The following is a 16,747-nucleotide window of genomic DNA, read 5'->3' on the forward strand; positions in this document are numbered from 1 at the left end:
CCCCCAATCAGACAGTCTTGCTGCCTGCCCAGGTCAGGTGGTCGCCCACATACACGTAAACACATCAACACACGCGGAAGCGAAAGCAGAGGGAGTCCTAACAATAGGTAAGGTATACCGAAAAGTCCAACCGCGTCTACCAAAGTCGCAGCCAGAGCCAGTAAACGAATGCGGCATGCAGGGCACAACAAGGGCAGGGCAGGGGGGAAATGGCCGGTGTAAGTGGGAACGCGTAGGGCCCGCCGGCGTCCAAATTCCCCCGTCTTTGCCCTGCCTCCTCCTACCCCCCCAGCCCAGTTGAGGTAATCAGTTTTTCCCCAACCGGCATCTGATACGCAGCTAGCGAGAGGGACCATCATATCTGGGCTCGCAGCGAGAAGCGCATACTAAAAGGGAAAGACACTGAGAGAGCCCTACGGGAGGGGGTTGTGGGATGTTGATAGTTGCGCCAAGCAGTTGCTATCAGGATTGCTTGTCTCCGCAGGAAAAATGAGGAAATGATTCTCGTCTTTGAGTTCTTTGGATTGATTTTTTGCCTCCGGAAAAGCATAATGCCCAATGAAAAGACAAAATCAAATGGCTCTTTTGGCTTGGTTCGATGCCTGCGGCAATCGATGCCATCTGCAGCAAAGGGCTCGTGTTCACAAGGGTGGGGGATAAAGCCCGCATCATCAGCATCGTCCTCGTCATGAGCACCCCTTTCATTAGGCTTTCGGCACAACGGAATCGTCAACTCACTTGCTCTGCTATGTACTTTTTTTGCTCCTTCTCCTCTCTTCTCTCTTTCACCTTGCCTTTTCTCATGGCTAAAAGAACGTGCCGCGCCATGTGTGAGCATTAAAAAGATTCAGGCTGTTGGTCATCCCACGGCCGACCGCGGCGTCCCGGAAGCGTCCCCCAAAGATCCCGGCCCCGGCACGAAATTGGCCGTCGCAAAACGAGTTGACGAGGGGGGGAGAGGAAGAGAGACGGAAAGACGACAAGGGGGGGGACCAAGTGAAAAGTACCTCGTACCGCACCAGCAGCGAATGCCTGGATAAATACATGTAAAAGTACATACAAGTTTGTCTACAAGTGCAAGTTCCTCTGCACAAAGGCAGCATCACCAAGTAGCGGCGGCCTGTCCCTTGCCTCAAACAGGGCTCTAGATCACCGGTGACCTTTTGTGTCATCCCCCAGGCAGCCAAAAAGGCTCATGAGAGTGGGGGGTCCCCGAGCCCAGCCAATGGGTCGTCTTCCCTAGCCGTCGGGACGCCATCTGCCACATGTCAACGTCTGCCGAGCCTCCCTCTCAGCCCTACTATCCCAACGCTGTGGATAGGCAAAAGCCCGGTTGGTTCTCGTTGCTTGTCCGTCCAACGGGGTAAGGGGAGGGGGCCAGAAGAGGGGGGAAGGGGGACAAATCTTATCCCTTGGATCTGGTTCGCCCTACGAGCACCTTGTGCAGATGAATGTGAGAACTCTCTCAGCTGCTACTTTCTTACCCACAAGCGGCCACAACTTTCGGGGAGGATTGCAGTTGACAGACTGCTTGCTTGCATGTGTTGCGTCCCTATTGCTGGCGCGCCCCCAGCCTCCTCTCTCCTGAGTCTAAATCAAGCCCGCCAACAAACATACAGGGTCAACGGGGGTAAAACAAGGAAGACAACAAAGATATTCCCGAGCAGAGACAAACCCCAGAAAAAAGGAAAGGAAACGGTGAACAAAAGTGATTGCCGAAGCGATTTTCGAAAGTCCGATTTAATGCTGTTTCGCTATGTGAAAAAGTATTTGAAATTAATGCTGCTGGGATCTCCTAACCCCTACCCCCCCCTCGAATCTGGTAACCTTTCTGGCCGGTTCGGAGTTTACGGGGGGGCACCGGACTAACACGCACCAAAAGAAGCTCCGTACGGGGTAAAAGAAGGCGAAATGGACAAATAAAAGCCGTATGTAGGAGATTGGAGAGAGATTGGAGATTTGCCCAAGTGCCGCCCCTTGCACACACACTTAGTTGAGCGCCACCGCAGGAAGCCGGAAGGGGGAAAGGGCAGCAGACTTTCTACAGACACACACGTGTTGACAGGCGACACGCCTTTCGACAAGCCACAAAGACCGGATGCTGCACTGCCGCCCTTTGGTCTCAGGATCTAGCACGGAGTACGTTGAATTAGGTTGTTTAGGTATTACATATCTAAGGTATGTATCTGCGAGCCGTTTAAAGTTGGTTGGCCAAAGGGCAAAAAAGGGAAAACGGGTGATGGTGATACAACGCGTCTAAGCGGCGGCTCGTGGTTGGTCTTTTTTTGAAAGTTGTTTCGTATTAGCCATCATTTATTATCATTTATTCCGTGTCGTGTAAACGCAAAATGCAAATCAAGCCCCAAAATCCAAATCGATGATGGAATCACAGGGGCTTGTCACCGTTGATCAAGCGCCCCCAAAATCCTGAATGACAAAAAAACCTGGTTCCGCGGGCGCGGACGGAGCTGTTGGAGATCCCAGGATGAGCCTCCCAAGGCCAAGGACGTAATGTCTATAGCGGCTCGTTTAGAGGGATGGGGCGGCGCGTTTGGTTTTAAGATTTGATTTGGAAGAGGGGGATCGTCGAGCTATGAACCCGTGATGATACGGGGGGGCATCACGACATCTGCCTACCTACGGGAAAAGAAGGTTCACCAAAGGGAGAGAGCTCGAGTGTCCCACAGCGTGAGAACTGTATCAAAATCACTGGCATGTCCCTTGCACCTACCCTTTGGCGTGACTTTCTTGCCACAGACGCCCTCCTGGGTAATAACAAGCATCTTTTGCGATGCGATGCGCCCGCAGGCGCGGTTACGAGGCCATCAAGGGATGCGCGGGTGGAGAGGGAGGAACGGGTGTAACAGTAAACTTTGTTATTACGGATACCGACAGAAGGGAACGATGAGATCGATGGGGGGAGGGGAGTTTTGAGCCTTGTTGGTTTGTTGTCTGGCCCAAAGTGGAATTTCGTATTGGAGAGAGATTGGCAAAGGGCTGGCGGTTGATCTCATAGGGTTGCACTGGAATCGGGGCGACAGCGGTGACAAACTTCGTGGTTTGACATCTACTCATCTCCTTTCGTTGCGCATGGCAGCTCTCTCCTTCTTGATCGAGACGCCCACTGTATTTGCCCAGATTGAATTGTTTCCAGGTTTGATAGCAGGACTTGCACAGAACAGGGCCGTCCTAGACGAATGCGGCGCACATCAAACCCCTACCTTAACCAGCCCGCCGGATTCCTCAAGCATTCAGTGCCGCATTGGGCAAGCCACGACTAGCACGAGGCTTGCGAACAGGGCGTTCCGGGGGAATTTCTCTTAGCCGCACATTCCTGTCTACAGCTCCTTCAAGAACAAGGCGTTGGAGCTTGGACCAGGAAGAGAGGAAAAACACGCAACTGCTCTTCTTCTTTTGGCGGATAACCGGCATTTTGGGACGGTCCACTCCCGGTGGGCTGGATCCGTACGACTGGGACCCCTTGAGGCGAGGCGAGAATGGGAATACATGTACTAACGGGCAAGGCTTCAATGTACTACAAGTACTTTGTATGATGCCCGTGGCTACTACGTACGTACAGGTTTTGATACAGGGCCCCATGGGCGGATGCAATTTCCTGGATGGCCTAGTGTGATGCAAAGTCGACGACGAAGGCGCCGGTCGCGGGACCGTTGTAGACGAAGACGAAGACGAGGAACTTACAGGGCTAGCCATTTTGCCGTGTACATGGAATTGGGGATGCCAAGGAGGAAGAAAGATGCCATCATCGTTTGCATGGGGTGCGGGTGCTGAGCAACAAAAGATTGACAGGCTTTTGTCGGCAGAATTGCAATGGACAAACCGAGGAGAAACGGGAATTACTACTAGAAAACAGCATGAGAGATAAGAGGTTTTGCTTTCTATTTCTGTTGCCACGTACGTAGACGCGCAATTGCTGGATGATAACCCAAGATGATACTTGCAGTAATGGCCCAAAGCTCACAACCACATGCAGACAGCTTGTATCTCCGCTAGCAAGCCTCGCCGCAAAAAAAAAGGTCCTCCCCAGGTCCCTCTGCGGCGCACCCACCACCAAGGAGCTACCACGCAGGAACAACAACTTCTTCAGAGAAGAACAGACAGACACCCCCTTGCGGCATGGGCGGCCATCCGGCGGCATGAAATTGTGCGCCGGACGAATCTTGCGCCGACTGCAGTGGAGCCCCGGAAGCCTCGCCCTGCTCAGGTAATCGGCCTTCTCTAACACTGATAGGCGGCAGCGCAGCGTCGGATCTTCGTCTCTCCACAGCGGCATGGAGGTTCCGCCTGAGACGGCCAATCGCGGCGTCCAGCGACAGCCGGATGGGGTTTGCAATTGAAATGTCCCCATGTTCCCAAGAATTGTGGACAGGTTCATTTTGGGCTTGTAAGGTTTCATTCAAGCAGGGGCCCTGTTTGTTGTTTGCTTGCTGTTCGTCGTTTCTTCTGTTTCCGGTATCTCGTCTGTTCGGAACTCGAATCCCGGGGTTTTGTCTCCCCTTGCCATGTGGTTTTCTCCCCTCCCATGCCTTTTTTTTTCCCTTTCCTGATTCATGATGCAGGGTTGCGAGTTTATGCCTTGATTAATCCTGACGCTTCGAATCTACATTTGCCTTACTCGGACCATGGAACATTTGGATATGCGAATGCGAATCGAAGCCTCAACTGCAAGGGGTAGTATCCAGCTGCTGTTGCTACTGGGCTTTTGGTCTAGTTTCGTCAGTTCTCTAGCTCCATCGAGGCAAAGCGCGTGGAAAATTGTTTGTCTCTGCATTCTTTCCAACTTGCGGATTTCCGATCCCGGAGAACCTTCAGGGTTCCCTATGTAAGGTACATGTTATCATCGCTGCAGCCAATGCTAGGGGAGTCTATTTACGGACGCAAGGAAAGATTCAAGGTCAACAAGATGAAACTATCCGCAGCGGCGCCCTACAAACATGGTCGTACGATTTTGCTTTTCTTTGCAACGCACTAAATACTACTGCTACTTGCTATCCCGTTTGGCCCCGTCTCTCCTTTTTCTAGCATTTTGCTTGTATTTCGGCGGACTCTTCCGTGACAAGTGCTTCAGACGGCGTTTACAACTAACAAGGCCCCATCCTTTTCTTTGATGGCGCATGTCACCGAGGCCCTGGATCATCAAACCTCAAGTCGCCGAGCTCTGTTCAACCGGTGTAACATCAAGACCCCCTCAGAGCTAGGGCAAAGTCACAATATACGGCGATGACCGGATACCGCAGAGTCGTAGCGGAACGTAGCATTTTCCGAGCAAGATCAAGAAGTTGTCGGCGTGAACGGAGCTTGGGAACGCCGTTGTTCCCCTACGCAGTTCTCCGTAATAATGTCCAGGCAGTAGTCTAGTAGTACCGAGTTCAAGAAACATCAGGAGTTCGATCGCCCATGGCGGTTCCACAAGGGCCGCCTTATCGGGGAGCAAGCAGCGACAGCCTTATTCCCGACTCCCGACTTGCCACTTGTTGCGAGTGCCGTGAGGCTTGCTTACTTTGTTGTATATGGGCGACGATACCCGTCACGATCACGACAGGATTTACGTGTGAACTTCCAAATTGTAAAGTCAAACCCCTCCCCATCGCTCAGGTTCCGTCTCACTCCCGGTAGCGCAGCCCAACGAAAGGGCTACGAGCCGCACTGGCGGTATCCGGCTGGCGATTTGTGCGCAAAATCCCGCCGCCGTGGTATCATGATCGCCTTGCCAAAGGCCACAAGCTTTCTGAAGGGCATCGTTCAATCCCGCCCAGACGGCACAGACAAGACAAGCTCGTGATAAGTTGGTACTGCTAGTACATACGTAGCCCCGGCTCGGGAATAACAGACGAACCCACCCCAAGCCCGATGACTAAGAACTCTCCTCCCGTGCCCGACAGCCATTTAAGCTCCAAACTGCGCTCGGGAGATGCCCGAGTTCCATTTTACCCCTCCCCCTCTTGCCTTGTCTGTCTCCAAGAAGGTACCTACTCCAAGTATTCCGTACCCAGGTGGTATCTTCGTCCCGTCATGGTTAGATCGTGTTTCTTTTTAAAGCTGCTCAGGGGCTTCTGATTGGCTCCCACACCCTGTCCCGTCTAGCTGTCCTGTCCAATCACAGAAGCGAACCCCCCGCGTTTCTTGTCTCTTCAGCCTTTTTTGGGGCCTGGTTAGGTAACCCGTCCGCGCTAAACCGCGTCCAGCATTTGCACATCCCGAAAGCTTCCCCCCTGCTAAAATAGCACAGACCCCCAAAGAGACGCTGCGCCTTTTGGGCTCCCCACACGTCCCGCGTCGATTTGCCGCCAACCCTGGGGGAGTGCAAAGAGAGTGGTTTCTGATTTTGGCTTTTTGGCTTCTGACCCTGTGAGTGAGGCTCCATTATTGGGGCTCGTGTTTTTGATGGGGCCCGTGTCGACCCAAGCAAGCAAGAGTTGACGAGCTCGTTCAGTGCCTTATCGACACCAAAACTTCATCGACGAGGGGGCCTGCGTAAAGAAGGAAGCGTCTCCGCTTTCGTCCGTCGTCTGCCTGTTCTGTCCGCCTGGGACGCGGCTCGCTTGTAGCTTTGTATCTATTTTGGCTCTCGCTGTGCTGCTCTTCGGCGCCAAACCTCCAATGACGTTCGACGTGAATGTCGACCCTCGCTTCCGTCTTGATACGCATCGTGGGTAATACATGGCTACCCTGCGGCTACCGCTGGAGTGGAATACTATCTTGCCTTGTCCAGTGGATGCCCTCATGAGAGTACATAGCTCGGAATAGCCTGGAGCTTGTAGCCTACGTTTGCCCTATCTGTAAACCACGAGTCAAGCTATTTGATATCAGTGGCCGCACCCTGGAATTCACACGTGATGCTTGGTATCTTCAACACCTCGCTTGGAATAATTACTCGTCGATGGGTACAGCTACTGATGTAGATGCCAATGAACTTCAAGGGTAGCTCGGCGCCTATGTGGATGTCGCCTTGCTTTGAGCGTGCTGATTAATCCCAGGGCAGTGATGACAATTGCAGTAGTAGCCCATTCTCTGCATGATTCCAGGGCTGATCTGTGTCCGATTTAGACCGGACGATCCCTTGCCATGGGGTTCGGCGTTCCAACAGGGAAATTATACGCTGAGCTGAGGAGAGGCCAGATCGAAAGCAGTAATACATGTACGAGTACTAGTACAACTACTACAACCAACAAGAAGCATCTGAGACATTCGTGTTCCAGGTCTTCGGGAGCGGCAAGCGACGGGGGAAAAAAAGAGGCCACCACCAACCGTTCCAGCAGCGCCCACCCCTTTGACTCTTACAGCATGTTGGTCGTGCATTAGCAAGACTGAACGGTAGCACTGCAATTAATCTATTTGCCTTTTTCTTTTATATTCTACTCTTTGTTCGCATTAGGAAATGGCAGGTATCTGCTCCAGGGGCGACCTCAGATTTGGGGGGATTCTTGATGGAAGAGGGAACCACATGGTAGGGCTACGTGCAAGACAAGAAACGCCGCCAATGAGCTTGTTCGTCGTCGTCATTGACGCAAGGCAGAGATGGCCCCCAAACGTGACATACATGATAATCCCGGAGATACCAAAATCCATAGCGCAGCCAGAGTACCTACATGTCACGATGTAGACGATTCACAACGCCCTCGCCAGTGGTGGCATCAGCAACAAACCTGCTGGCTTTCAAGCCGCAACGCCAAAGTGACCGCGTGCGCGCGCCTGCAAGGTTTAAAGAGATGGAGCGAAAGGGGTCCTGACGATGCACGCAGAAGCAGGTGAGAAGCTACCTGTTCCTTACACCTGTTTTTTTTTGATACCTCGGAAAAAAAGGCAAGATGAGTTTAGCATGGGGGAGAGGATGTGACGGGATGAGGGGAGGGGTGTGTGTGGTTGGTGTCTTTGGGTTCGATACAAAGTGCTGCCGCTAATAACAAGGTCAATCTCCTCCAAGGTGATGATGATTTGCCTCGGGACTTGTTTCCTCCGGCGACCGAAAGAGGTAATTCGGGTTTGCCTTTGTACTTGTATGTAAGGTGAGTGTGGGAGAGAGTTCGGAAAAGGTTCATGGGTGTTTGTTTTGGCGATTTGGAATTGCGATTGCGGCCGCTGGAGTACGGTGTCGCCTTCATGGGGTGATGAAGGCCAATGTCCGATATCGTGCATTGGCCGATAGCCGTGGAATCATGTTTGGCGAAATGAGAACTGGGACCGTTTTGGCCACATGGGCCCTTCACACAGATGGATCCAGTACCTAGGTAGATAGTTTATTACAGTATGTACGAAGCTTCAACACCAGGCAAAAAGCGTCACGACGAATGACCTTTTGTGATCCGCCTCTATCCGTACGGGTACGGCTAAGATAGCCAGCCGTCTTGCCTCGTGCCAGAGAGTTAGGAGAGCGAAACGACACGAATCCACTCCCTTCTTTTGCGCGCCCTACGGAGATGCACTGGACATGTCGTTCCCGCTTGCACACACCAACTTCTTCAACAGCTCGCTGCTCCAGTTCCCACCCCCCCCCGTCATCCCGGCTATGTCTCTTTCTCCAACCTAGGTGCCACCTTCAAGGAACATGCCTTGGCCCTTTCCGCGGCACCTTGGTTAAGATGTAAATCATTTCGTCCTTTTCGCCTCAACGTGCGACGAACGGCAACTTCGCACCAATCCCCGTAACGCCAGCAAAGGGACGAATCCTAGGCGTCGTTTCGATGCTGTTTATCTTGTTGCCTTGTTTCGTGTGTGAGTGTGCGTCTGTGTGTTGCTGCTACTTGCTGCAGCTGCCGGCGCGCATCTCAGCCTTACCACTCAGCGTCCGGCACTGCCGTCCTAAAACAGACGCCAAAGAATGACAGCATCGTCATCAACCACCTCGCTTTCCCCTTTGAACCGTTTGACTTCTTATTTTCTGACTTGCATTGCTTTTCCCGAATGGCAACTTTGCTAAGGTTCTCACGCGGGTGATTGGCTGCTTATTTCCCTTTCCCCTCCCCCCCTTCCCTCTGATCCTTCTCTGGGAACGTGGTCCTTGCTGGGCAGAGCTGCTTGCAAGCAGCAGGCAAGATACTGTTAACACGTAGTGATAACGCCAAGCACAAGATGCTACGGAGAGCTGGACAATCTAATGACCAGGAACCTGGCCAAAACATACGAAGCGGGCGCGCCCAGCTCTCCTCTCGTGCCGTGCTTCCCAAGCGAAGCTTAAAAAGAGGACAGAAAATCGATATAACCAGCAGGACAGGACAAAAGCCAGCAGACAAGCCCCCCAAAAGGGCGCAGTACTTGCGATACCTACGATACGATGCACAGTATGGTCGGTGCCTGTATCGTATGCGGGGAGGCTTGTCAAGGTGCTGCTAGGCTCGACCGGTGACATGTCTCTTCCGTCTGGGCTTGGCGAGTGCGAACAAGGAGGTCGGCAGAATGGCCAATGGCCTCAGAGTCCCCAGCAATCGATGCCCTTTCGCCTTGCCCAATCCGGTCGCTACTGTGTCGCAGTGGTTGGCCCCCACGCCCGGGGATCAATGGATGCTGCACCGGCATCATGGGGTGACGGTTGAGGAAATGGGGCAAGGCAGCTCGTGCTACCCGTAGGTATGTAGACGAGCAACCGCCAAAAGCTTCAGATAGCCCACCAGCGGCAGGATGGGATGGAGGAGAGGGGACACAGGCAGCGCCCGTTTCCACTGTCCTGTCTGCAAACCCAAACTCTGGGTAAAAGCGGTGCTCCCATGGATGTCGCAAATGGAGCTTCCAGGGACACAAACCTCCGGCCCGGATGTCCAGCATCCTGAGTGGCGGCACGGTTGTCGACGATGCTTCATGGATTCTCCCTGCCCATCTCTCGTTTTGCCCCCTTTCTCCTCTCCTCCTCTTCCTCTTCCTGCGCTCCTCTCTCTTCCTGCCGTCCTCTCCTCGGCCACTTCCCGCACTCAGCCGTCAATCCCTCCCTGCCCTCCCTAACCTCCTTCGCGCGCGCTCAGTAGATCTCGGTGATGCCATTAGGGAACTCGATCATCACCCAGCCCTGATGCCAAGCCCAGAGTCAATGCTTCAACTCCCCGATGACGCCGCTGCCCCCTGTTCACGAGGGAGGCTACGCATCCATTCCCATGCATGCAAGGACATGGACGAGCGCTGTACTTGTTCGTATTACAAGTACGCACGCCCTGGGCCTGCCGAACATCGCTGCGAGGGACGGCATCACGGGCTGGTCCTGTGCGAGAAATAGTAATCTCGTCGAATCAGGCGAGTATGCCTCGGCCACAAGGCGTTCGCCGGCCATCTTTGCCACGGTATGTAGTAGCAGAGGTAGTAGTGGTGATTTTAAGGTTCTTTTGTTCCCCGGGGGTGTTCCAGACCACCTGGCAGGATTTAGAGGCTGAAGCCGGAGCTTCTGGTCTTTCTCAATGCGGTGCCATCATTCAGTCGACGAACCGACTAATAAATAAGGGCCATCGTCGCCGTCCTATCAGTCCCTTTGCTTTGGCCTCAACTTTTAATAGAGGTGCTAATGTAAGGCATTGGGCATGGAGCGTCCCTCATCCACGGTACTGTACAGTAGCAGCACCTGCACCTGCAGTATCGACGACGAGACCCTCGTTTTGGGGGCTAGTTTGACGGAGCGGGGCCGGCTGCCTTCCTGCCCTCTGGCTGGGCTGGGACGTGCAAGATGGGAAAGAGAGACGCGGATAGATGGGGTCGGTCGGGGAGGAGGGGAGCAGCTTCTCCGTGAAGCGTGCACGACCGCGAGTCCCGGTTACTCAGCCCTGACAGGCTTTGGCCGGGGCTGCGCAGGTACTGAATACTCGGCAATCATGGCTCTTGCACTGTTCCAAAACAGCAAGCCGTAACGACAGCCGGCCTCTGATTGGCGGCTCCATACATTGTGGGCTAAATCTTGCCGCGTTGCTCCAGGCCGATCACGTGAGGTGACAGATTCCCATGCCCGCCTGTCAAGGGGGGCGTGGGCGATGCCTCGCTCTCCTGCAGACGCCGCAGACGCAATCATGCTACTGCTGCTTGACCCCCTCGTCATTGATGTAGATTTGATCGACGAAGGAGCTGCCCCCTCGTACGATTCGAGAAACAGCTCATTGGCGCTGCTGCAGCCCTTCTGCTCCTGCCGGAGGCCCTGCAGCTGGTCGTCGCTCGACAACGCATCGCAATTGATGCATCACAATGGACCGGCAAGCGGGAGATGGAGAGACAGCAAGGGATCCGAGAGAAAGAGAGAGGGAAAGGTAGAGAGGCGGCAGCAGCTGTTGCAGAACAACAAAGTTCCAGACAATTTGAAGACCCTGTCCGCAGTGGACGCTCCTGTTTCGTCCTTGTGCTAATCAAAGAGACAAGTACCTACCTCAGCGAGCATTGGATTGGTAGTAGTCGACTGGCCAGTCCCGGATGGGTGTCTCGAGCAGCGTCAGGATTACACCGGTTCATCAAGGTAGTCGGCCTGCCTGTCTGCCTGACCCAGAGCGTCGGTCGGTACTTGATCTCGGGCTGTAGGGCTGGGTCAGACGAAAAAGAGATTACCAAGATGCGACAGCAGACGGGACCATGGCCAAAGCTCTCGGACGCCAGGTTGACTTTGCTACCCGATGTAGCGCAAGGTGCCACGACAGAGCTGCTGCTCTGCAGCTCAAACATTGCCCATATTCTTGCTGTTCCAGCGGTGAGTCTAGCAATTAATTCGACGTCTCTTCGGGGATGCCGAGCGGGACGCTGTGCAGCGGGCGTACGCGGTGCGGGAGGTCTGGGCAGGGATGTTGTTGGCCAGCAGAGTGCCAGAGCGCCAGGGTGCTGTCCGCGGCCGCCCATTGGCTGCCCTGGCCGGATCCTTTGGATCAACCTGTGCTTGCTCTTGGTGGGATGGCCTGGCCTGGTTCAGCCCTACGTTCTGTCCACTCCCCCTCCTCCAGGATCCCTACCGTCGCATCGCATCTGTGCTAAACTTCTTTAGACATCCACCCCCCCCTCGCAAGGGTTCCTTTGCAGCAAAGGCGCCAGAGCCCTTGAGCGATCCAATGATCTGCCTTCGCTCCCCTCCCCGAACCCCTCTCCCGGGAAGCTGCCTGCTGGGAGGTACCTACAGCGAGACCGTCTGCTTTCCATTTGCGGGCCTGGCAAGACGTGGCGTTTCCCCTGCCATTGGCTTCCTGGCCGCGCTGCAACGGGTCGCCGTCTCGGAACCGGGTGGTGGTGCAGTGCCAGAGATTCGGCGAGCAACCAGGGGAACCTCTCCCCAGCCCGTTGGGTATCCCACAGCTTCTCAGATCCCCCGAAACAGGTATCGCGCGCTGGCTGTCGCTGGAAAGTCGAGATGGCATTTTCTACGGCGAGCAGTTGGATTGATTCGCCGACAGCCAGCTCTGCCGGCCTCATGCTTTGGTTTCATCATTTCTTCGCTTATTCTACTGCTTTTGGCGCTAACATGGGAAAAGGAAGATTTGTCAAAGGAGAATACAGAGCAATGCTCCTGCTGGTTCCAAGGATTCCGACCTGCTCGCATGGAGCTACAGTATTGCTAGCATCTCGGTTCTTGTAACAAAGGACACCGCCAAATACTTCCTGCAGCAAGACAGACAGCTCGCCGTATTCCCTGAGACCGGTTGGATTGCGTACTCGTACGCAGCTCGGCGACTGTTGCTTCCGAACCCCCTAGCTTTTGCTTCTTCTCCGATGCTTGCTCGCTCGCCTGCCTGCCTGCCTGCTGGTTGTCCATCGCTCGTCGTCATGCCTCGACGACCACCCCAGCAATACTGTAAAATGGCGGCTTCGAAGCTTGTTCGACACGACCACAACAACTGCGTCGTGCCCCAGTGCGCCCATGCCGTGCAACCCGTTCACGGTGCGTCAATGGTGCCCTTGTCTGGCACCGCCACGCCATTGGTGGACTTTGGCCAACCGGCCCCATCTTGGCTTCTCGTCGGTGCTCCCTGGTCGACCGCCCTTTTCCAGTGCGGCAGCTTCAGTTTTGCGGGAGAAAAGGCGGGATGGGCACCGCCGCAGCGGGCGAGCCTCGTGCGCTGCACTGCAACACACACAGCACAGCACTGCATATGTGGGCATGGTCTTGTGCGGAGCCCGTGACAATGCACACAAACTTTGGAGCTGGTGCGGGCCTCGAGAAGCAGAGAGCAGACTGGCGACGGGCCCACGGCAACAAGGGAAAGCTGGTTGCATGCAGCTTCTTCTGCAGTGTCCACGTTTCTCCAAAGCTTCTTGCCTCCCCGGAACGCAGCTCCAGTCGCAGCAGCAGCCTGCAGCGCGCAGTTGGCCTGTCGACAACCCAGTCCTGTGGTGGATGCCTGCAGCGCTTGGTGATCGGTGTCTCGCCGAGGCCAGGAGGACCATACCGTCTAATTTTGCTGGTGCTGCTTTGCATCTCTAGCTATTCTTGCGGTCACTGTTTTTCAGATACCATCGTGATATCACAAATGATACCAACACCGCCCTTCGATAGTGGCAAACTGGCCGGCTGTGTTTCATCGAGATGCTGCACAGTCTGGAGTTGCCAGGCATGCGTTTGAACACCCCCCTCCCCCTCTTCTCTTTTCCCAGGCCTGGAGCAAGCATACATGTACTATGGTGTTTCGTTGCCGTTGCTACTTGCAGTTCTACAAGTACCTACCCAAGCTACCATGCCACCGCAGTACGTCGTGCCGTCCACAGAGCATCCGTTACCGGGCGTGTGGGAAGAAGACTCACAGTATTGGCACTGCCGCCCGTCCGGGATAGTTGTTTGCGGGCGTCGTGAAAGCTGGGGGAGCTGCCTTGCGAATGCCGGGAGCATGACGCAGGTCACAGTATCTTGCCAAGGTCGCTTTGGTTACGATTCGACTCCAATGTCGAGTCGTACGGGCCATTTGGAGGCTAATTAATATCGCAGAGCCGCCCTTGCTGTATTGCTTGAGATGCTGGCAAAACAGCTCACCCTCTGCACCTCGGTCTCAAGTCGTCACGGTTCTGCCCTCTGCCATCTGCCGATTCCGCCCGCCCAGAGAGTGCGAGTACGAGCCAGTCAATAGGCGTCTTCGCGCCTTTGCAGAACGGGGCGGATGAGGTAAAGACACCGTCCCTATCACTAACCAACACGTGCTGGCCTCTCCTCAAACCACGGCGTCGCCGTATGCACCTGCCAGGAGCATCTTGCATATAGCGTTGCAGTACATGTACAGCAGTGCATGGAGCGTCACATTTTGGCCCATCTGGGCAACACTGAAGATGTATCAAGATTGTACCTTTAGGCAGTTCACACCGTCTCCTGAACGACAGCTTCTACTCCTGGATACCTGAGCCTCCTCACTCTACTTCGCACTCTGCATCGACCCATCATCTTTCCACCTCTTGATCTCTCTCTCTCTCTCTCTCTCTACTTCATACACGCCAAAGCTGTCTGTAATGGGCTAGCAAACGCCTCTTTCCCCCCTCAGCAACCTTCTCAACTCTTCCCCTGGGCTGGATGTTGTCTTTATCAACAAAAGACCGCATGATGTGGCGCTCAGTGGATGGTTTCTCTTCGGGCAAACCACCCGACCTTCTTTCTCCCTTGCTGTCAAATTCGGTGGCCGGCAGCATAGCTCTGCCCTATCCCCAGTCAAAGCAGAAACGCTTGGGGGGAAGACCTTGCCACGAATGGCAGACGAAACTGACCCCGGAAGCAGGCTACCTACTTTCAGGAGTATTGTGACTACAGAGTAAGTTAGGCTTCGGTAGCAAAAGTAGTCCCGCCCGCCGCCTGCCACCGCAGAAGACGGGGATCTCGAATAATCAGGCACAAGTGTCAAGCTTAATAGAACTTCTCTCAGGGTTTGTATGAGCGACGGGGTGAGGCAAGCAGCATGAGAATCCCCCCAACTTGCCCCCTTGTGTCAATTTACAAGCTGAACTAATTCTCGATTAGATGGATGTCTTGTGCACTTCGTATTGGTCCTTCTGGCGGCAAGCGTCGGAGTCGGATGGTTGTTTGTGTGATTGACGATCGACGGCGATCGTACATGTAAAATGACTGTCTGAAAAAGGCATCTCGACAACTCGCCTATCCCGGCCGCCGGATCATACGAAGGACATGCACATCTCTGACGGGCCATTTCCGATAATGCCAGCGAGCGCTAGCCAGGTTATTTGCCGGCTACGCAGACATTTTCTTCACCAAACGGCCTAATTGACTTCTCCTCCTCCGTCATGGCTAGTTTCATTCAAGGTAATAACAGGTGGGAGGTGCTGCATCCCGTGTTTTGGTTCTCATTTACTTCATGCCGCTTTCCAAGTATTAGAGGGATTCTCTCCTTTCCCCTGACCTCGTCACCCTGAATCTTGCGCCTCTGCAACCCATGGAACCACGCATCCCGGTTGCTTGAGGACGTTTGGATGCCGCTGAATCTTTTCCACAAAACTCATGCGGTTCACACACGCGGCGATTGGTTAGCCCTCGTGTTATGTCATGTGCCCCTTGGTATATGAGGTCTGTAATTGTGCTTCACGTTCTCTGGCGGTCGCTGATACAGGTTCTGTCTCTCTCCATCTCCCTCTCCCTCTCCCCTACATTGGCGTCTACCTGCCAAAAGAGACATGGGGCGTATCGACGAGAAGAGAAGACCAGAGACTAATCAAGCAGTGGTGGAGATCATCTGTTCACAAAACAGATTGCGAGGGTCCTCTTTCCTCGGTAAGTGAAGCTGTGGTCCATGCCGTTGACACAGCAGATGGCCCCAGGGAGCGTCTCCATGAATCATGCTGGGCTCCCCCCTCCCCGGCGTTGAGTCGAATGCCGGTTTCCTGCTCTTGCGGGACCAAGTCGGTTGAGTCAGTGCTGTCAGAACCGTATCTAAAAAGAGGCACGACAGGCGACTCGTGGCCGGAAGGCAAGCACCCGGCTACCGCCGCGACAACCGGTTGAGTAGGTCCCCTTGTTCTGAGAGGGGCCAGCATGACTCCGTAGAACCTTGATGTACTCGTACTACCCATTTGGTACCTGTAGAATATGGGCTGGGAACTTTGTGTTCCGAATGTGCTCGCCCACAGGGGGGATGGGGGCTTTCATTCCTAGAAGAGTGTCGTGCATGGACTTGGCGCCTTGGATCTTCACTTTGGACAGGGCTGTTTGGAGAGTGAAGTCGCCGACGGGCAATCACGACGCCTGGAAGAGAGAGGGCCAAGAATAGAGAGGCCTTGCCTGGGACTGCTAGGTACTATCAGGCTATGGAGCAGGCCCAGAGATTCCCGGATAGGTCGGCGATGTCGAGATGGCCGTGAGCATGGGGGGGAGAGCGCCTGGGTGAGCCGCACCAGGGGCCCTGCCGCTCTAGTCGAACGCGTTACTGCACGGAATCATGAACCCATTGCCTATTAGGTTTTGGCGTCACTCGGGGAAGAGAAGTTGGAGGGCGGGCGGTGCACGTGGCAGTAAGGTATGGATGAGTTGATGTGTGGGAGCCTCGACGCCTTTGTCGGAGAAGGCTCTGGCCAGTTTGGGAGCTGAAGAGAGTATCAAAGGGACCGAGAGTGAGAGTGTTTTGGTACGTATGACTCTTTCTCTCTCTCTCTCTCTCTCTCTCTCTCTCTCTCTCTCTCTCTCTCACTCTCACACACACACACACCCCTCGGGGACGTCCATGGTGAGGGGAGAGATGGTGCTCGTGAGCGGACGCAATCCGGGGCTCCTCCCCAGGCGAACAATGACAGAATTGCCCAGTGGGACAATGCTACCGTGTCTTCCCAGATGCACGCGTACTGAGCTGAAAGAGCCGGCATG

General features: G+C 54.5%; 2 protein-coding genes across 2 annotated transcripts; both read right to left on the reverse strand.

Moving 5' to 3' along the window:
• Positions 1 to 3,625: 3,625 nt before the first annotated feature.
• On the reverse strand, positions 3,626 to 4,396 carry BBK36DRAFT_1142509 (hypothetical protein; the record flags this gene model as incomplete). The annotated part of the gene is made up of 3 exons (XM_024893530.1): positions 3,626 to 3,706; positions 3,920 to 3,957; positions 4,066 to 4,396. 3 exons carry the CDS (start codon positions 4,394 to 4,396, stop codon positions 3,626 to 3,628), a joined length of 450 nt encoding a protein of 149 aa, XP_024747881.1.
• A 6,354-nt stretch (positions 4,397 to 10,750) lies between these two features.
• Positions 10,751 to 11,811, reverse strand: BBK36DRAFT_1142510 (hypothetical protein; the record flags this gene model as incomplete). The annotated part of the gene is made up of 4 exons (XM_024893531.1): positions 10,751 to 10,820; positions 11,070 to 11,141; positions 11,351 to 11,654; positions 11,733 to 11,811. 4 exons carry the CDS (start codon positions 11,809 to 11,811, stop codon positions 10,751 to 10,753), a joined length of 525 nt encoding a protein of 174 aa, XP_024747882.1.
• Between the last annotated feature and the right edge of the window lie 4,936 nt (positions 11,812 to 16,747).

The sequence above is a fragment of the Trichoderma citrinoviride genome, assembly GCF_003025115.1.
Source record: "Trichoderma citrinoviride strain TUCIM 6016 unplaced genomic scaffold BBK36scaffold_10, whole genome shotgun sequence".
Classification (NCBI taxonomy): domain Eukaryota; kingdom Fungi; phylum Ascomycota; class Sordariomycetes; order Hypocreales; family Hypocreaceae; genus Trichoderma; species Trichoderma citrinoviride.